The following is a 21725-nucleotide window of genomic DNA, read 5'->3' on the forward strand; positions in this document are numbered from 1 at the left end:
AGAGAGAGTGTTAGCATTCATGATGTGTGTGTGTGTGTGTGTGTGTGTGTGTGTGTGTGTGTGTGTACAGATACAGCACAGTAACAGGTCTTTCAGTCCCCAGTCCATGCTTACCAGTAATCCGCACACCCACACTATCCCACACACATTAGGGACAATTTACAATTCTTACTGACACTAATCAACCTACAAACTTGTACGTCTTTGTAGTGTGGGAGGAAACCGGAGCACCCGGAGAAACCCTACGCAGGTTACAGAGAGACGTACAAACTGTACAGACAGCACCTGTAATCAGGATTGAACCTGGGTCACTGGTGCTGTGAGGAAGCAACACTACCACTGCGCCACCGTGTGTATGTGTGCATGCACGTGTGTGTGTGTGTATATGTGTGCGTGTGTGTGTATATGTGTGCGTATGTGTATATGTGTGCGTGTGCGTGTGTGCGTATGTGTGCATGTGGGTGCAGAAAGGCAGAAAGGGAGCCGGACGGCAGCCGGACGGATAGCCCCAGAGTTTTATAGATAAGATAGATAGATAGATAGATAGATAGATAGATAGATAGATAGATAGATAGATAGATAGATAGATAGATAGATAGATAGATAGATAGATAGATAGATAGATAGATAGATAGATAGATAGATAGATAGATAGATAGATAGATAGATAGATAGATAGATAGATAGATAGATAGATAGATAGATAGATAGATAGATAGATAGATAGATAGATAGATAGATAGATAGATAGATAGATAGATAGATACAGGAGAATTATGCTTACCTAAGTATTGGGTACAGTTTTGGTCTCCTAATCTGAGGAAAGACATTCTTGCCATAGAGGGAGTACAGAGAAGGTTCACCAGACTGATTCCTGGGATGGCAGGACTTTCATATGAAGAAAGACTGGATAGACTCGGCTTGTACTCGCTAGAATTTAGAAGATTGAAGGGGGATCTTATAGAAACTTACAAAATTCTTAAGGGGTTGGACAGGCTAGATGCAGGAAGATTGTTCCCGATGTTGGGGAAGTCCAGAACAAGGGGTCACAGTTTAAGGATAAGGGGGAAGTCTTTTAGGACCGAGATGAGAAAAACATTTTTCACACAGGTAGTGGTGAATCTTTGGAATTCTCTGCCACAGAAGGTAGTTGAGGCCAGTTCATTGGCTATATTTACGAGGGAGTTAGATGTGGCCCTTGTGGCTAAAGGGATCAGGGGGTATCGAGAGGAGGCAGGTACAGGATACTGAGTTGGATGATCAGCCATCATCATATTGAATGGCGGTGCAGGCTCGAAGGGCCAAATGGCCTACTCCTGCACCTATTTTCTATGTTTCTATGTTTCTAAGAGATCGATCTGTTAGGGAGGCATAATTCTCCCATGCCTTTCATCCGCAGTGCATTTAACACGCTGAAATATGTGCTACCCATGTGCCGTCGACGCTGCTTCAAGCTGTCAGTGGCAACGGTCTATAAAGCAGCTGAAATTCTGTCTTTACACCATGGAATGCGTGCTTGTGCCGCAGCAGCGCAAGTTTCTTTTAAAAGCCGACTGACAGCTCACTGAGGAGAGAACAATCTGCGCATGCGCGGTTTCCAAGAATTTATTTTAAAAGCCGAATGACCAAAGATACTGACTGCCTACCCTGACTAACTTCTCAGGGCACGTGCCTGGTGCATGCCGTGAGCAGTTAGTCAGGGTAGGCAGTCAGTGTACGTGTGTGTGTGTGTGTGTGTGCGTTTGTGTGCATGTGTACATCTGTGTGCATGCATGTGTATGTTTGTGCATGTGTGTGTGCGCGCATTTGTGTGCGTGTATGTCTGTGTGCACGCTTGTGTACGTGCGTGTGTGTGCGTGTTAATGTGTTTGTGCTCGCATGTGTGTGTGTCTGTACGTGTGTGTACGTTTGTGTGCATGTGTACATCTGTGTGCACGTGTGTGTATGTGTGTGCACGTGTGTGCGCGTTTGTGTGCGTGTATGTCTGTGTGCACGCATGGGTACGTGTGTGTGTGCGCGTGTGTGTGCGTGTCCAACCCTTGTACCCCGAGCTCCCTTTCAATCAGATATTCCACATCGTTAAACATCATCTAACACTGGACACACATTTCATTTTACTGACTTTATAGAATTAGACAATAATTTTTAAGTAAATGCAGTGAATGCAGAGGAAGCTGGGAATAGAGTTCCGTTGAGTTTAGAGACAAATGGGAGGGAGGGAGGAATGTAGTGAGGGAGAGGAGAGGAGGGAGGGACAGGAGGGAGGGGGGAGCTAAACTAAACCACTGCTAAACTAATCTAACCTACACTAAATTAAAGTAAACTAAACGAAGGAGGGAAAGGAGAGAAGAATGGGGGAGAGTGTGGAGAGGAGATGGGAGGGAGTGAGAAGGTAGGGGGAGTGAGGAAGGGAGAGGGGTGAGGAGTGATGGGGAGGAGGGGAGAGAGTGAGAGCACCTCAGGGCCTCATTCCTTCCCTCCTCACTCCCTCTCACTCACCTCTAACTCCCTTCCCTTGTGCCCCTCATTCCTTCCTCAGACTCCTGGAAAGGGCTTCCGGCCCCTCACAACCCCATCAGGCCACATGAAAGGCCCTCACTACCCCTTCCAGCCTTGCCTCGTCGCTCAGGCCCCTCGAGGGCCCTCAGGTCGTGTCCAGCCCCTCAATGTCCTGGTCTTTGGCGGCCTGCATGGGGAGAGAGAGAGGGACCGTCATCAAGGGTTACACCACTCAGCCCATGCCTGGCAGCAGGGGCGGAGAACCCAGGGGGGCCAGAGGGGACACGTCCCCCCCATGTTTTGAGAGGTGGGGGACATCCCCCCCAAGTTTTTGTGATTCCGATTTTAAAATCTCCGCTTTCCGCGAGGCAGTGGGGGTGGGACTGATGATCGAGGGCGCGATGATTGGGGGAGGGAGAAGTGGCACAGACCTGCGCCTCATCCGCAGGCAGGATCGATCCCGGCTGGGTTTTCGACGTTGTCCCGAGTGGCCCCCCAAGAACGGGTGGCCAGAGAGGTTGGCAGTCAGACGTGAGCTGTACCCCCAGGCCCACAGCCAGCGTAGAGAAATAGCACTAAACCCAGCTCAACTCTGCTAGAAAATCGACGGTACACAAAAATGCTGGAGAAACTCAGCAGATGCAGCAGCATCTATGGAGTGAAGGAAATAGGCAACGTTTCGGGCCGAAACCCTTCTTCAGACTGATGGGGGGTGGCGGGTGAGAAGAAAGCAAAAAGGAGGAGGAGCCCGAGGGCTGAGGAAGGGGAGGAGACAGCCCGAGGGCTGAGGAAGGGGAGGAGACAGCAAGAGCTAACAAAATTGGGAGAATTCAATGTTCATGCCCGCAGGATGCAGACTCCCCAAGCGGAATATGAGGTGCTGTTCCTTCAACTTCCGGTGTTGCTCACTCTGGCCATGGAGGAGACCCAGGACAGAGAGGTCGGACGGGGAATGGGAGGGGGAGCTGAAATGCTGAGCCACCGGGAGGTCAGGTAGGTTCTTGCGGACCGAGCGGAGGTGTTCGGCGAAACGATCACCCATATTTACCACTTGTGGGAAATATGGCCAGCATGACGAAGCAGCGCTGGTGTCCCGTCAGTCCAGTCAGGGCTGTAGTTAACCCAGTGAGATAGGCAGTTGAGCTGCATTTACTGCTGGATTGAGCCTCCGAAGCCTCGCGGGTGTGTGTGTGAGTGTGTGCGCATGCGTGCGTGGCCAGCAAAAAATTGTGTCCCCCATCCCCTCCTTGTTTTGATAGCGAGTTCTGCGCATCAATCCCAGCCTAGTCTCAGGAAAGGCCCAGTCTTGCTTTGGGGCCTAGCTGCAGCAGCACCCCAGCCTTTGTTGTAGGCCTACCTCAGGGAAGGCCCAGGCTTGCAAATGAAATGCCTTTATTTGTCGTTGTAAGCACTGCATACAACAAAATTGTTATTGCCACTCAATTGGTGCGTAATATACAAATATAAAAACATAGGACACATTTTAAAAACAATATTAAAAATTAGATATCAAGAGAAGTAATCAGTATTGCACATGGTGATAATGAAGTGCAAGGTGGGTAGCAGCATGGAAGAATGCAGCATGAATAATACTCAGTGTTTTTTCATTGAGTGTGAAGATTGCTTTGGGGAAGAAACTGTCTCTGAGTCTGGAGGTGCGTGTTTTGGCTGACCGGTAACGCCTGCCAGAGGGTAACATTGTCTGGAGCACTTTCTTATCTGCAGCAGAGCAGCCTGCATACCACACTGACATGCAATATGTCCGTAGACTCTCAATGGTCTCCCGGTAGAAGGCCACCAGCAGCTTCTTCTTAGTGTTGTGCCCCCCGAGCTCTCTCAGGAAGTGGAGTTTCTGTTGTGCTCTCTTGGTGGTTGCAGTGGTGTTGGCAGATCAGGAGAGGTCCTCGGATATGAGAGCTCCTAGGAATTTGAAAGTCTGCACCCTTTCCACACATGCTCCCATTGATGCAGAGTGGGGCCGGGTCTGCGTCCCGTTTCCTCCTGAAGTCCAGTATTAGCTCCGTTGTCTTTGTGGTGTTCAGTGCCAGGTTATTTACTGAACACCACTCTGACAGTCGCTGTATCTCGCCCCTGTATGCTGACTCGTCCCCCCCCCCCCCCCCTGAGATGAGCCCGACGACAGCTGCGTCATCAGCAAATTTATTAATCATGTTGGAAGGGTGGGCAGGTGTTCAGTCATAGGTGTATATGCCCCTGTCCCACTTAGGAAACCTGAACAGAAACCTCTGGAGACTTTGCGCCCCACCCAAGGATTCAGTGCAGTTCCCCTAGAAACATAGAAATCATAGAAAATAGGTGCAGGAGTAGGCCATCAATATCAGTTCTGCTATTTTTCTTCAGCCTTTTTCAGTTGTTTATCTTCTAACTTTTCGTTCAAGGTGAAATCTGAACTCTGTCATTGAAAACACATTCCATTGAGATAAGGCTGTCTGGTTAGTGTCTGAAGCAGGTCCGCCATCTTAATTGTAGTACAGACTTTTATTGAAAGTTTTAATCATCATAGAAACATAGAAACATAGAAAATAGGTGCAGGAGTAGGCCATTCGGCCCTTCGAGCCTGCACCGCCATTCAATATGATCATGGCTGATCATCCAACTCAGTATCCTGCACCTGCCTTCTCTCCATACCCCCTGATCCCTTTAACCACAAGGGCCACATCTAACTCCCTCATAAATCTAGCCAATGAACTGGCCTCAACTACATTCTGTGGCAGAGAATTCCACAGATTCACCACTCTGTGTGAAAAATGTTTTTCTCATCTTGGTCCTAAAAGATTTCCCCCTTATCCTTAAACGGTGTGACCCCTTGTTCTGGACTTCCCCAACATCGGGAATAATCTTCCTGCATCTAGCCTGTCCAACCCCTTAAGAATTTTATAAGTTTCTATAAGATCCCCCCTCAATCTTCTAAATTCTAGCGAGTACAAGCCGAGTCTATCCAGTCTTTCTTCATATGAAAGTCCTGACATCCCAGGAATCAGTCTGATGAACCTTCTCTGTACTCCCTCCATGGCAAGAATGTCTTTCCTCAGATTAGGAGACCAAAACTGTACGCAATACTCCAGGTGTGGTCTCACCAAGACCCTGTACAACTGCAGTAGAACCTCACTGCTCCTATACTCAAATCCTTTTGCTATGAATGCTAACATACCATTCGATTTCTTCACTGCCTGCTACACCTGCATGCCTACTTTCAATGACTGGTGTACCATGACACCCAGGTCTCGTTGCATCTCCCCTTTTCCTAATATGCCACCGTTGCATCTCCCCTTTTCCTAATATGCCACCTGTCCTTGCCACCAAAGTGGATAACCTCACATGTATCCACATTATAGTGCATCTGCCATGCATTTGCCCACTCACCCAACCTATCCAAGTCACCTTGCAGCCTCCTAGCATCCTACTCACATCTAACACTGCCCGCCAGCTTTGTGTCATCTGCAAACTTGGAGATGTTGCATTCAATTCCCTCATCCAGATCATTAATATATATTCTAAATATTGTAAATATTGTAAAAATCAGCAGCTCCAATTCATCCATTGTATGCGTGACAGATTGGGCGTTTTTAAGGAAGATACTCGGGAGTGGAGGTGTGTGTGGTTGCTTCCCCAGCCTAGCCAGTAACCCTGACCGGTATCCTCGCTTCTGCTTCCTCTCTCTTCGCCATCTACGTCTCCTGCCGGTCCAACTCACAATACACGGCGACTCCTGTGGTCTAGTCATGTCCTCTTCTATGTTGTGAGCCTACTGGAAGTCACTTGTGATGGCTAGAGTGTAGCGTAATCCCATATCGATTTAAGTTTTGTCGACTATGCACATAGTCTGCTTCACACAGATGTGAAAACACAGATGAAAACAAACACACTGGAGAGGATAGAGCCGCTGCACTCGTGCTCGCCGCCATCAAGGTCTCTTCTATCCCCCGTGGTCCTACGAGGAGATCTTGGCCTGGATTGTGGGCCTAGCAGAGCCAGGGGCAGCTCAGGAGTGGGTCGGGGCTCACAGGGACAAGCCCGGGTCATCGTTTCTCACCTTCTCCGCCGCCGCCTCTTCTTCCCTCTGCTTCCTGGTGCTGGCTGCCTCGGCCCTCTCGTCAATCCCAAAACTGTCCTTGTCGAGTCTCTCCAGTCCAGGGACGGTGAGGAGAGCCTCGAGGCGGTGGGAGTCTTCCTCAGCACATGGGTTATCTGTGGGGCAGAGGGAGAGTGGGGGAGAAAGAGGGGGAGGAAATGGAGGTAGAGGGGGGTGAGAGGGGGGGGGGTGAGGGGGGGAGTGAGGGGGGGGAGAGAGGGGGGAGGAGAGGGGGAGGAGAGGGGGGGGAGAGAGGGGGGGGAGAGGAGGGCAGGGGGGAGCCGGGAGAGGAGGGAGGGGGGAGGAGGGAGGGGGGAGGGAGAGGGAGGGGGGAGAGGAGGGGGGAGAGGGAGGGGGGAGAGGGAGGGAGGCGAGAATGATGAGAGGGAGGAGGAGAGGGGCGGGGGGGAGAGAGGGGGGGAGAGAGGGGGGGGAGAGAGGGGGGGGAGAGGGGCGGGGGAGAGGGGAGGGGGAAGGAGGGAAGGGGAGGAGGAGGGAAGGGGAGGAGACGGGAAGGGGAGGAGACGGGAAGGGGAGGAGAGGGAAAGGGGAGGAGAGGGAAGGGGGTGGGAGAGGGAGGAGGGAGAGGGGAGGGGGATGAGAGGGAGGGGGGACTGAGAGAGGGAGGGGGAGAGAGGGCAGAGAGGGAGGGGGAGAGAGGGGGGGGAGAGAGGGAGGGGGGAGAGAGGGAGAGGGGAGAGAGGGAGGGTTAAGAGGGAGGGGGAGAGGGAGGGGGAGAGAGAGGGGGAAGAGAGGGAAGGGGATAAAGGGAAGGTGGGGGGAGAGGGAGGGGGGAGAGAGGGGGGGAGAGGGAGGGGGAGAGAGGGAGGGGGAGAGGGGGAGGGGGAGAGAGGGAGGGGGAGAGAAAGAGTAAAAGAGAGAGGGGAGGGTGAGAAAGAGGGGTGGTGGAGAGAGGGAGAGCAAGAGAGGGAGGGAGGGAGGGGGAGCGAGAGACAGAGGGGGAGCGAGAGAGGGATGAGCGAGAGAGGACGGGGAGAGAGATGGTGGGGAGAGATGGAGGGAGAGAGAGATGAAGAGAGAGGGAGGGGGAGAGAGAGGGAGGGGGAGAGAGAGGGGCAGAGAGAGAGGGGAGAGAGGGAAGGGGAAAGAGGGTAGGAGGGAAAGGGAGAGAGAGTGGGGAATGGGGAGAGTGTGAGGAAGGGGAAGATGGAGTGCGGGAGAGGGAGGGGGAGAGAGGGGGGGGGCGAGAAAGAAAGGGATGGTGGAGAGAGAGACCAAGGGGGAGAGGGAGAATGAGGGGGGAGAGAGGGGGGGGCGGAGTGAGGGGGAGGGGGGAGAGAGAGAGAGAGAGGGGAGAGAGAGAGAGAGAGGAGAGAGAGAGAGAGAGAGAGAGAGAGGGGAGAGAGAGAGAGGGGAGAGAGAGAGAGAGGAGAGAGAGAGAGGGGAGAGAGAGAGGGGGGAGAGAGAGAGAGGGGAGAGAGAGAGAGGGGAGAGACAGAGAGGAGGGGAGAGAGCGGGAGAGGTGGAGGGGGAGGTAGTGGGATAGACAGAGAGGGAGAGGGGAGAGAGCAGGGTTTAAGGAGAGAAAAGGAGGGGGAGAGAGCGGGGTTTAAGGAGAGAAAAGGAGGGGGAGAGAAAGAGGGAGGGGAGAGAAAGAGGGAGGGGAGAGAGAGGGAGGGGGAGAGAGAAGGGGTGAGTGGGAGAGAGAGAGGGGGAGAGAGAGGGGGAGGGGAGAGAGAGGAGGGGAGAGGGAGAGGGGAAGGGGAAGATAGGGGACAGAGAAAGGGGGCAGAGAGAGGGGGAGGAAAAGGGAGAGAGAGGGTGGGGAGAGAGAGGGTGGGGAGAGAGAGGGAGAGAGGAAGGGGGATGGAGTGAGGGTGGAGGGAGGGTGGAAGAGTGGGGAGTCGGGAGTGTATGAGAAAGTGGGATAATGTTGAACTAGTTGAAACGGTGATCGATGGTCTTTGCGGACTCATTGGACCCAATGTAAACTACATGACACTATAAAGTAAACTGCGCTAAACTAAACAGCACACTAAACTAAACTAGATAAAAGTAAAGCAAACTACATAAACCTATACTAGCTTTCCTTCTCTCCAGGGATGCTGCCTGACCCATTGAGTTAAGGGCCTGTCCCACCAGCATGCGACTGTATGGGTCTAGCGCGACCAAACGTGGTGGCTTGAGGCGTACGGCCTCGCGGGGCCGGTCCCAATTCGAACCACGGAGGCATATGGAGTTGTGCGGGGCTGGTCCCGACATCATACTCACCAATCAGCTGGGCAGGAGGCGAGCCGACTGAATTTGGACTTCGCACGGCGTCGGGCAGTGACGTAATCGTGCAACGGCACGCCGGGCAGTGACGTCATCGCACAACGCCACGCGCTAGGCATAGGCCATCAAGACGCTGCGTACGGCGTCCAGACACTGCGTACTCCCGTCGAAGCGCTGCGTACGGCCTCAATGCGGATGTGTGGCCCCTGGTTCTGGACTCGCCCAACATTGGGAACATTTTTCCTGCATCTAGCTTGTCCAGTCCTTTTATAATTGTATATGTTTCTATAAGACCCCCCTCATCCTTCTAAACCCCAGTGAATACAAGCCTAGTCTTTTCAATCTTTCCTCATACGACAGTCCCGCCATCCCAGGGATCAATCTCGTGAACCTACGCTGCACTGCCTCAATCACAAGGATGTCCTTCCTCAAATTAGGAGACCAAAACTGTACACAATAAATCTCAACTAAATCAAATTAGACGGGATCAAACGGCACTAAACTACAAGAAAGAAACTACAGTGAACTCAACTAAGCTCAAATAAACAAAACTACATACAACAGTTCACTATATCAACTAAACTACAGTGTACTGTGTCAAACTATACCCCAAACTAAACTGCACTCAACTACAGGAAACAATATTAAAGTAAATGAAAGACACTAGACTACTTTACATTCACAATAACTCAACTATATTGTAAAACAAAACTACATTAATGTAAACTAATCAATAATAAAGGAAACTAAACCAATAAGCTAAAGTGCACAAAACTAAACTAAACTGTTACACTAAAGTATTGTGTACAGTTTTAGTCTCTTAATTTGAGGAAGGACATCCTTGTGATTGAGGCAGTGCAGCGTAGGTTCACGAGATTGATCCCTGGGATGGCGGGACTGTCATATGAGGAAAGATTGAAAAGACTAGGCTTGTATTCACTGGAGTTTAGAAGGATGAGGGGGTGTCTTATAGAAACATGTAAAATTATAAAAGGACTGGACAAGCTAGATGCAGGAAAAATGTTCCCAATGTTGGGCGAGTCCAGAACCAGGGGCCACAGTCTTAGAATAAAGGGGAGGTCATTTAAGACTGAGGTGAGAAAAAACATTTTCACCCAGAGAGTTGTGAATTTATGGAATTCCCTGCCACAGAGGGCAGTGGAGGCCAAGTTACTGGATGGATTTAAGAGAGAGTTAGATAGAGCTCTAGGGGCTAGTGGAGTCAAGGGATATGGGGAGAAGGCAGGCACGGGTTATTGATAGGGGACGATCAGCCATGATCACAATGAATGGCGGTGCAGGCTCGAAGGGCAGAATGGCCTCCTCCTGCACCTATTTTCTATGTTTCTATGTAAACTGTTAAAGTAAACCAAAGGAAAATAAACTATACTGCACTAAACCACGTTCAAGTGAAATAAACACTCTCCCCCCTCTCCCTCTCTCTACTTCTCTCCCCCCACCCCTCCATCTTTCTCTTCCCCTCTCTTTCTCACCTGCAAGGACTAACGCTCGAAGATTAGGCACACATTCGAGGTGTTTCAATTCATTGATTTCGACAATTAGGTTACTCCTGGGAGAGATAGAGAGATACAGGGGGGAGGGAGGGAGAGAGTGAGAGAGAGAGAGAGAGAGAGGGAGGGAGACAGAGAGAGAGGGCGGGGAGACAGAGAGAGAGGGGGGGGAGACGGAGCGAGAGAAGGGGGAGATGGAGGGAGAGGGGGGGAGACGGAGGGAGAGGGGGGGAGATGGAGGGAGAGGGAGAATGAGAGGGAGGGAGCGACAGGGAAAAGGGGAAGAGAGAGCGAGGGAGGGAGAAAGAGGGACAGGGAGGGGGAATAGAGATGAGGGAGAAAGAGAGGGAGAGAGGGGGGAAGGGAAGAGAGTAGGGGTGAGAGGGGGAGAGAGGGGCAGAGGGGGGGAGAGAGATGGGGGGAGAGAGGAGGGGGAGAGGGAGGGGGAAGAGAGAGAGGGTGGGAGAGGGGGGGAATGAGTAGGGGAGACACAGGGAAAGGTTGTCAGGAGGGCGTTGTGGCGGGAATGTCTAGTTATTCAACTATACAAAGGAAATCACTCTCCCTCCCCTTTCCCCCCTCCTGCACTCTCCCACCTCTCCTTCTCCCCCCCCCCCTCTGTCTCACCCCCTTCGTCTCTCTCCTCCTCCCCTTTCTCTCTTTCCCCCCCCTCCCTCTCTCACCCTCTCATCCTCTCCCCCGTACCTGAGGTTGATATATTGCAGAGCCACCATTGTTGGGCTGAAGCCCTGTAGGGTTTCAATGTGATTTTCTCGCAAGTGAAGAGTCTGGAGACCCGTGAGGGCGTCTAAGTCTTCCAATCGGCTGATGGTGTTGGCCGCCTGTGGAGACAGAAGTTTAGTTTCGTTCAGTTTCGTTTAACTAATCCGCTACGGTCAGTCTGAAGAAGGGTCCCAACCTGACATGCCACCTATCTATGTTCTCCAGAGATGCTGCCTGACCCGCTGAGTTACTCCAGCCTTTTGTTCCTATCATTGCAGGTGATAGACTTCTGACCGACATCCACTATAAACCTACTGACTCCCATGGCTATCTGGACTACACTTCTTCCCACCCTGCTTCCTGTAAGTACTCCATCCCCTACTCCCAATTCCTCCGTCTACGCCGCAGGATGAGGTGTTCCACACCAGGGCATCTGAAATGTCCTCATTCTTCAGGGAACGGGGGTTCCCCTCCTCCACCATAGATGAGGCTCACACCAGGGTCTCTTCCATACCCCGCAACACTGCTCTATCTCCCCATCCCCCCAATCGCAACAAGGGCAGAGTCCCCATAGTCCTCACCTTTCATCCACCAGTCGTCACATACAACAAGTAATCCTCCGTCAGTTTCGCCACCTCCAACGTGACCACACCACTCGCCACATCTTCCCATCTCCCCCCATATCTGCCTTCCACAAAGACCTTGTCAATTCTTCCCTTCCCTCCCGTACCACCTCTCCCCGGGCACTTTCCGTTGCAACCGCTAGAAATGCAACACTTGTCCCTTTACCTCCCCCCTCTACACCATTCAAGGACCCAAGCAGTCGTTCCAGGTGCGACAGAGGTTTACCTGCATCTCCTCCAACCTCATCTATTGCATCCGCTGCTCTAGATGTCAGCAGATCTATATCGGTGAGACCAAGCGGAGGTTGGGCGATCGTTTCGCCGAACACCTCCGCTCGGTCCGCAATAACCAACCTGACCTCCCGGTGGCTCAACACTTCAACTCCCCCTCCCACTCCATATCCGACCTCTCTGTCCTGGGTCTCCTCCATGGCCAGAGCGAGCAACACCGGAAATTGGAGGAACAGCACCTCATATTCCGCTTGGGGAGTCTGCATCCTGCGGGCATGAACATTGAATTCTCCCAATTTTGTTAGCCTTGCTGTCTCCTCCCCTTCCTCAGCGCTCGGGCTGTCTCCTCCCATCCCTCAGCATTCAGGCTCCTCCTCCTTTTTCCTTTCTTCTCCCGCCCCCCCCCCCCCACCCCCGATCAGTCTGAAGAAGGGTTTCGGCCCGAAACGTTGCCTTTTTCCTTCGCTCCATAGATGCTGCTGCACCCGCTGAGTTTCTCCAGCTTTTTGTGTCTATCTTTAGTTTAGTTGAGTTTAGTTTCATAGACACAGTGCAGAAACAGGCCCTTCGGCCCACCCAGTCCCTGCTGACCAGTGATCGCCCCGCACACTAACACTGTCCTACACACACTGGGGACAATTTACATTTACACCAAGCCAATTAACCTACAAACCTGCACGTCTTTGGAGTGCGGGAGGAAACCTGAGCGCCCGGAGAAAAACCACGTCGGACACGGGGAGGACGTGCAAACTCCGTACAGACAGCAGCCGTGGTCAGGATGGAAGGCGGGTGTGATGGTGGGCGTGGGCAAGTCGGGCTGAAGGGCCTGTTTCCGTGCTGGATGACTCTAGGACTCTTGTACTCACTGCCCCAACTGATGAAGGGGAGCAGAGCGTGCGTGTGTCCACTTGTGTTGCCGCTTCCAGGGAGCTCCACACTCACAGACCAACATCCCCGAGAGCCACAGATCAGGTAGATGCACAGAGTCTCTTGCCCAGAGTGGGTGAATCGAGGACCAGAGGACATAGGTTTAATGTGAAGGGGAAAAGATTTAATAGGAAACTGAGAGATAACTTTTTCACATAAAGGATAGTGGGTGAATGGAATGAGCTGCCAGAAGAGGTCACTGAGGCTGGGACTATCCCAACGTTTAAGAAACAGTTAGACAGGTACATGGAAGGACAAGTTTGGAAGGTATAGGGTAGGCAGGTGGGACTAGTGTAGCTGGCCGATGTGCGCAAGTTGGGCTGAAGGGCCTGTATCACTCTGTGACTACAGTCTCCCAACTCACCAGGTACAAGTGGCGCAGGTTTGGCAAGATAATCCCACGAGTGGATTCTAACAGGTTGCCTCGCAGTTCCAGCGTGTGGAGGCGAGACAGCTTCATGGGATCCAATCCAGAAACCTCCCGAATCTGATTATCTGTGGGGGGGGGGGGGGGAGAGAGGGGGGAAGGAAATGGTCAAACGCCAGTTAGAGGGAAGAGAAAGTCACACACAAGCACACGCCCACATGATTGCAAACACAAGCAGGCACACATGCATGCTCGGACACACACACGTGCACACACAGGCATGCACACATGCACAAGCACACTGCACATGCATGCAGACAAACACACAGGCACACATATTCACTTGCATGTACACACGAGCACACACACGTGAGCAGTCGCATGCACACGCAAGCATACGCATGCCCAAACATGGCCGCACACCGAACACACACATGCAGGCATGCACGCAGAGGCACACAATGCAAGCGCACACAAGCATGTACCAGCGCGCACACGTGCAGATGCACACAGGCTCACACACATGCAATGGACATGCGCACACACATACACGTGTGCCCACACACTAGCACACACACAAACACATGCACTCAAGCACACAAATTCTCATGCATGCCCACACACCCGAGTACACTAACAGACACGCACACTCAATCACGCATGCGTGCACATGCACAAACACGGATGCATGCACACGCACAAAGACGGGCACGGACAAACACTCATGCACACGTGCAAGCACACGCATGCAATGCACACACATACAAACATGCACCTGCAGGTACACACACGCACATACATTCGTGCACTTACACGCATACGTATGCATGCACGCACACATGCACACACACACAGGTGTGCACAAACATGCGAAAGCACGGCACACCCAAATGCACGGGCAGGCATATGCATGCAGAAACGGACGCATGCATGCGCATGTACAAACATGGATGCACACCCCATGCACACGCGCATGTACCCTTAGCACACATAGGCATGCGCACACAAATACGTATATGCGCGCACACTAGACCACACTCACAAGCACATGCACACATTCATGTGCATGCACACACACACCTGAGTACACTCGCAGGCATGCACATACACACACATGCATGCGCACGCACAAACATGGATGCATGCACCCGCACAACGATGGACACAGAACACGACGGACATGGACAAACACTTATGCATGCATCCATGACACACGTAACACATATGCACGCACAAACGTGACACATGCACGCATAGCAGCATGCATACGCACAAACACTTGCGCACACACCCACACGTAAGCTTACTCACACACACGCACACACAACGCACACACAAAATGCAAACTTGCATGCATGCGCACACATGCACACACAAACAGCCATGTACATACGCGTACGTGGGCATGCAAGCACACGCAAACACGGATGGACATCCCGCTCACACATGCGCACACTCGCACGCACGCCAACATACACACAGGCAATGCATGCAAGCGGACGTGCATGCAAGCAATGCACACGCATGCATTGCACACACACATGCACACCCATACAAACGTGCACTCACACGCACACTTATTCACACACTTGTGGGGGTGGGAGATTGTAACCTTCACGTGGTCTGTTTCGACGAATGCAATCAACCTGGTGTGCACAATCAATAAGATCAAATAGAACAAGTTGTCCTACAGCTTTAGGCTGTGCACGCCATACACAAGAAGAAGATGGTGGCCGACTAGGAAAAGGGGAGATGCAGTGAGACCTGGGTGTCATGGTACACCAGTCATTGAAAATAGGCATGCAGGTGCAGCAGGCAGTGAAGAAAGCGAATGGTATGTTAGCTTTCATAGCAAAAGGATTTGAGTATAGGAGCAGGGAGGTTCTACTGCAGTTGTACAGGGTCTTGGTGAGACCACACCTGGAGTATTGCGTACAGTTTTGGTCTCCAAATCTGAGGAAGGACATTATTGCCATAGAGGGAGTGCAGAGAAGGTTCACCAGACTGATTCCTGGGATGTCAGGACTGTCTTATGAAGAAAGACTGGATAGACTTGGTTTATACTCTCTAGAATTTAGGAGATTGAGAGGGGATCTTATAGAAACTTATAAAATTCTTAAGGGGTTGGACAGGCTAGATGCAGGAAGATTGCTCCCGATGTTGGGGAAGTCCAGGACAAGGGGTCACAGCTTAAGGATAAGGGGGAAATCCTTTAAAACCGAGATGAGAAGAACTTTTTTCACACAGAGAGTGGTGAATCTCTGGAACTCTCTGCCACACAAGGTAGTCGAGGCCAGTTCATTGGCTATATTTAAGAGGGAGTTAGATGTGGCCCTTGTGGCTAAGGGGATCAGAGGGTATGGAGAGAAGGCAGGTACGGGATACTGAGTTGGATGATCAGCCATGATCATATTGAATGGCGGTGCAGGCTCGAAGGGCCGAATGGCCTACTCCTGCACCTAAGTTTTATGTTTCTAAGATACTCTCGTGCACACACACACTGCACAAACAAACGTGCACATGCATGCACACACACTGCACAAACATGTGCGCTTGCATGCACACACACTGCACAAACATGTGCGCATGCATGCACACACACTGCATAAACATGTGCGCATGCACACACACTCCGCACAAACAAACATGTGCGCATACATGCACACACACAGGGCACAAACATGTGCGCATGCAGACACACCGCACAAACAAATATGTGCGCACACATGCACACACATGCGCATGCACACACACATGACACAAACAAACATGTGCGCATACATGCACACACACACACACACACACACATACTGCATAAACAAACATGTGCGCATGCATGCACACACACTGCACAAAAAACATGCGCGTATGCATGCACACATGCACAGAGTGAAGTGCACTCAGAGTGAGTGCACACATGCACTCTGCACCATCAAGTCTCTCACACTCACGGGGATGGGACGGGGAGCATGGAGGGAGGTGAGGGGGGTTTGATGGAGTGAGGAATCGAGGAATGAAGGATCACACGCAGGGAGGGGGGAGGGATGGAGGAGAGGAAGGTGATGGGGAGGGAGGGTGGGGAGTATGACGGGGCCTCACTGTTCAGATTGAGAGTCTCCAGCAGTGGGTGGTAGATTCCCTCCGTGTCCCGGATGGAGTTGCGGGCGAAGCTGGCCACCTGAAGGAAGGGCAGCTCCTCCACTTGGGCGCTGGAGAGGTGGTTCCCATCCGCAGACACCCACAGCAGCTGGCTCAGGTTGGCCAAAGGAGAGATATCCTGGATCATGTTCCCAGAGATATCCACGTAACGCAGGTGGACAAATGGACGCAGGGCGTTGATGTCAGTTAGCTCACTGTGTGTGGGGGAGAGGGGCGGGGGAGTGGGGGGGAGAGTGGGGGGGGGAGAGGTGGAGGGGCAGCAGGGGGGAAGGTGGGTAGTGGGGGAGAGAGGGGGGGAGGGAGGGGGGGAGAATGGGGGGGGGGGAAAGAGGTGGGGAGAGTGGGTGGGGGGAATGGAGGGGGAGGGGGAGAGGGGTGGAGGTAAGGGGGGGAGAGAAAGGGAGGAACGAGGCAGAGGGGGATGAAGGTAAGTGACAGAGGGGCGGGGGGGAGGCAGAGAGACAGATGGGAAGAGGGAGAGAGAGAGAGACAGATTTAGTTTACTTTTGGTTCTTACCCCCGCCCACCATTACTTTCAGTCTGAAGAAGGTTCCCGACCCGAAATGTCACCTATCCGTGTTCTCCAGAGATGCTGAATTATTCCAACTTTAGAAACATAGACACATAGAAAATAGGTGCAGGAGGAGGTCATTCGGCCCTTCGAGCCAGCACCACCATTCATTGTGATCATGACTGATCATCCCCTATCAATAACCCGTGCCTGCCTTCTTCCCATATCCCTTGACTCCACTAGCCCCCTAGAGCTCTATCTAACTCTCTCTTAAATACATCCAGTGACTTGGCCTCCACTGCCCTCTGTGGCAGGGAATCCCATAAATTCACAACTCTCTGGGAGAAAACGTTTTTTCTCACTTTGTGCCTATCTTTAGTTTAGTTGAGCTGAGTTTTAGTCTTTAGTTTTAGGTTCGGTTTTAGAGATACAGTGCGGATGCAGGCCCTTCGGCCCACCGTGTTCATGCCAACCAGCGATCCCCGCACACCAGCTCAATTCTACACACACATGGGACCATTTACAATCTTTACCAAAGCCAATTAAAGTACAAACCTGCACGTCTTTGGATGTTGGGAGGAAACCGGAGCACCTGGGGACAACCCACGCGGTCATGGGGAGTTGTGACTCCATTGAGTCTGTCCAAAGCAAGCGATGTCTGCGAAGGGCGCGCAGCATCGTCAAGGACTGCTCTCACCCCAACCACAGACTGTTTACCCTCCTCCCATCCGGGAGGCTCTACAGGTCTCTCCGTTGTCGGACCAGCAGGTTCAGGAACAGCTGCTTCCCTGCGGCTGTTACACTATTTAAATCTGCACCTTGGTGTTTGCCAGTCACCCCCCCCCCCCCCGACACTCCTGCCCCCAGAAAAATTGCAATACTACTACTGTTTGTACATATATATATATATTTTACTGTTCCATTATTCTATGTTCGCTCTTCTGGATCAGATGCTAACTGCATTTCGTTGTCTCTGTACTGTACACTGCACAATGACAATAAAGATTTAACCTGAATCTGAGAACATACAAACACCCAGTAAACGTCAGGATTAAACCCGCGTCTCTGGTCTCAACCCTTCCGCTGCGCCACCGTGCCAGCCCTCAGTTAGTTCAGTTAAGTATTAGTTTTAGTCCAGCTTTAGTTTGATTGTAATCATGTAATCGTGCTAAACATCCGCTGACTGGTTAGCAGGCGACAAAAATATTTTCACTGTACCTTGGCACACGTGGCAATAAACTAAACTAATGTTTAAGAAAGAACTGCAGATGCTAGAAAAATCAAAGGTAGACCAAAAAGTTGGAGAAACTCAGCCGGTGACAAAGCGCTGAGTTTCTCCAGCTTTTTTGTCTACCATAAACTATACTTTCAGTCTGAAGGGTCCAGAACTGAAACCTCACCCACCCATTGTTCTCCCTCCTCCTCCTACCCCCCCCCTCCCACTCCCTCCCTCTCCCTCTCCCACTCCCTCCCTCTCCCTCTCCCACTCCCTCCCTCTCCCTCCCCTCCCCCTCTCTCCCCTCCAGTGCGGCTCTCCCTCCTCTCCGGCGAGCACACACCGATCGCGCAGATCGGCGCGGACGTAGGCGTGAGACAGAGAGTTTCCAGTTTTGCACAGAAGGGATAACGATTCCGCCAGGATTTCTGTCGTTAGAGGCTTCGGTTCAGGCTAAACGGAGAGAGTGAAGGAGAGAGGAGGTTAAGATGGGAGCCTGGTGGGAGAGGTGTGGTGTGGAAGGGGCAGGAAGAGTGATAAGGAGAGAGGCGGGAGAGGGGGAGGGGGTCAGGGGGGAGAGGGACGGAGAGGGAGAGAGGGGTGAGAGGGTGAAGAGGGGAGAGGGAGAGATAGGGGAGGGAGGGAGAGAGAGGGGGAGAGGATGAGATAGGGGAGGAGAGGGAGAGGGGGAGATGGAGAGTGGGGAGGGGAGGGAGGGGGGTTACCACTTTGGTGGCAAAAACAGCAAGGAAGATTATTATCTAAATGGTATCAAGTTGGGAAAATTTGAAGTCCAACGGGACTGGGGGTCCTTATTCACCAGTCAATGAAAGTAAGCATGCAGGTACAGCAGTCAGTGAAGAAAGTGATTGGCATGTTGGCCTTCATAACAAGATGAGTTGAGTATAAGAGCAAAGAGGTCCTTGTGCTGTTGCAGGGCCCCAGTGACACCACACCTGGAGTATTGTGTGCAGTTTTGGTCTCCAAATTTGAGGAAGGACATTCCTGCTATTGAGGGAGTGCAGCGTAGGTTCACAAGGTTAATTCCCGGGATGGCGGGACTGTCATATGCTGAGAGAATGGAGCGGCTGGGCTTAAATATTCTGGAATTTAGAAGGATGAGAGGCATTCTTAATGAGACAGATGATTATTAAGGGTTTGGACACGCTGGAGGCAAGAAACATGTTCCCGATGTTGGGGGAGTCCAGAACCAGGGGCCACAGTTTTAGAAAAAGGGGTAAGCCATTTAGAACGGAGATGGGTAAACACTTTTTCACACAGAGAGTTTTGAGTCTGTGAGTCTGAAACTTTCAAGGGAGAGCCAGATAGGGCTCTTGAAGATAGCAAAATCTGGGGTTAGGGGGAGAAGACAGGAACGGGGTACTGATTGTGGATGATCAGCCATGATCACATTGAATGGCGATGCTGTCTTGAGGGGGAGGGGGAGAGGGGGAGGGGGGAGAGAGGGGGATGGGGAGGGGAGAGGGGGGAGAGGAGAGGGGCGGTGGGGGGAAGAGGGGGAGCGGAGAGAGGGGGAGGGGGGAGAGAGGGGGTTGGGGAGGGGAGAGGGGGGAGAGGAGAGTGGCGGTGGGGGGAAGGAGGAGGGGAGGGAGGAGGGGGAGAGAGAGGGGGAGAGAGAGGAGGAGAGAGAGGGGAGAGAGAGAAGGAGAGAGAGAGGGGGGGGGGAAGAGAGGGGGAGAGAGAGGCTGGGGAGAGAGAGTGGTGGAAAGAGGGGGAGAAAGGAAGGGGAGAGGGGAGAGAGAGTTTGGGGAGAGGAGGAGAGGGGGGGAGGGGGGGGGGAGAGGGGGAGAGGAGTGAGAGGGGGAAGGAGGGGAGAAATGGGGGGAGGACAGAGAGGGGGAGGAGAGGGAGAAAAGGGGGGAGGGGAGAGGGAAGAGGAGAGGGGGAGAGAGAGGGAGAGCGGGAGTACCTGTTCCTCTTTTTCTTCATCCTCTTCCTCCTGCCCTTCATCTTCAATCTGAGATCCCGCCTCCCTCTCCGCATCAGTCTCCGTCTCTGACATCCCTCACTGGGGAAGGGGAGGGGGGGAAGAGGTAGAAATCTCAGTTAGTATCTCTTTTCTCGCTTCCCCTCTCTTTCCCTTTCTCTTCCCCTCCCTCCCTCTTTCCCCGCCTCACTGTTTTCCTCCCTCAGTCTTTCCATTCCTTCTTTCTCTCTGTTTCCCTCACCATCCCTCCCTCCACCCCATTCTCCCTCCCTCTGACTTCCATCTCCTTCCCTCCCTCTGTCCTCCATCCCGTTCTCTCTCCCCCCACCCTCTCCCCTCAAATAACTCAAACTAAAACCAAACTAAACTAAGCTAAACTTAATATGATTAAACTAAATTAAATTGAACACAACTAAACCTCGGCGCTGAGACTTGGCCTTGGCTTTGTGGCCCTGGTTGCGGTGGTGGAGCCTCGGCGGTGGCAGCAGTGGGCCTCTTGGTGGCGGTGGAGCCTCGGCAGTGGAGCCTCTTGATGGCGGTGGGGCCTCTTGGTGGCGGTGGAGCCTCGGCAGTGGTGCCTTGGCGGAGGGACCTCTTGGTGGCGGTGGAGCCTCGGCGGTGGCGGTGGGGCCTCTTGGTGGTGGTGGGGCCCCTTGGTGGCGGTGAGGCCTCTTGGTGGCGGTGTGGGGCCTCTTGGTGGCGGTGGAGCCTCTTGGTGGCGGTGGGGCCCCTTGGTGGCGGTGGGGCCTCTTGGTGGCGGTGGAGCCTCGGCGGTGGCGATGAGGCCTCTTGGTGGCGGTGGGGCCTCTTGGTGGCGGTGGAGCCTCTTGGTGGCGGTGGGGCCTCTTGGTGGCGGTGGGGCCTCTTGGTGGCGGTGGAGCCTCTTGGTGGCGGTGGGGCCTCTTGGTGGCGGTGGGGCCTTGGCGGAGGAGCCTCGGCGATGGAGCACTGGCGGTGGAGCCTCGGCGGAGGGACCTCTTCTTGGCAGCAGCGGTGAAGCCTCGGTGAGGAAACGGGTACCACTGTGAGGGGTGAGGTGGGGGCAGGAGAAGAACAAAGGGGGAGGCAGCGGGGTAACTTTGTAACTGTGTCAACGCCCCTTGATGTGGTGACTGTTGGCAAACGTCGGGTAACGCAAGCGAAGAATTTCACTGTGACTTGTCACATGAGACTATAAAATATTCCATTCAATTCCATAATTTAATCTCAATTAAACTGAACTGAACACAAACTAATACTAAACGAGACAAACTAAACTACCCGAACTTAACCTCAATGAAACAAGACTCAACTCCGCCGGTTGCCAGGGGCAACAGGACACCCCGCAGACCCGGCCACCTGTGCGAGGATTGGTCAGCGCCCCGTCAATCAGAGCGAGGGGCGGGACATTTCCCTTTCAACCGTGGTGATTGGTCAGCATCGCTGTTGCGTCACACAGGAATTCGTCAAAGGATGGGCAGAACCACGCTCCTATTGGTCGAAAATTGTGTCCGTCACTACGAGGCCAGGACACCGGCCGCTCTTCGCCGCGGTGATTGGTCGCCCCGGATGCCTGACAGCGGTGGGCGGGGTATCGCTGCCTGCCAGCGCTCTGATTGGTCAGAGATGCCGTCAGTCTGCAGGGGGCGGGGCTGCAGCAGTTCTTCACCTCGGGCATTGGTCGCTGGCACTATGGCGTCACA

At 52.8% G+C, this 21725-nt stretch overlaps 1 protein-coding gene across 2 annotated transcripts; it reads right to left on the reverse strand.

Moving 5' to 3' along the window:
- Nucleotides 1-2107: 2107 nt before the first annotated feature.
- lrrc23 (leucine rich repeat containing 23) lies at nt 2108-21331 on the reverse strand. Of its 2 annotated transcripts, XM_033015965.1 has the most exons (10): nt 21157-21331; nt 20462-21018; nt 20026-20124; nt 18439-18548; nt 16309-16562; nt 13207-13337; nt 11044-11180; nt 10321-10397; nt 6554-6708; nt 2108-2686 (listed from the first exon to the last, which is right to left on the reverse strand). In XM_033015965.1, the coding sequence occupies exons 3-10, from the start codon at nt 20116-20118 to the stop codon at nt 2645-2647; spliced, it is 999 nt and encodes a 332-aa protein (XP_032871856.1). In that variant the 5' UTR covers nt 20119-20124; nt 20462-21018; nt 21157-21331; the 3' UTR covers nt 2108-2644. The 2 variants fall into 2 exon arrangements, with proteins under 2 accessions (XP_032871856.1, XP_032871854.1); XM_033015963.1 differs by having other exon boundaries at nt 20462-21331.
- Nucleotides 21332-21725: the final 394 nt, after the last annotated feature.

Source organism: Amblyraja radiata, chromosome 49 (assembly GCF_010909765.2).
Source record: "Amblyraja radiata isolate CabotCenter1 chromosome 49, sAmbRad1.1.pri, whole genome shotgun sequence".
Taxonomy (NCBI): domain Eukaryota; kingdom Metazoa; phylum Chordata; class Chondrichthyes; order Rajiformes; family Rajidae; genus Amblyraja; species Amblyraja radiata.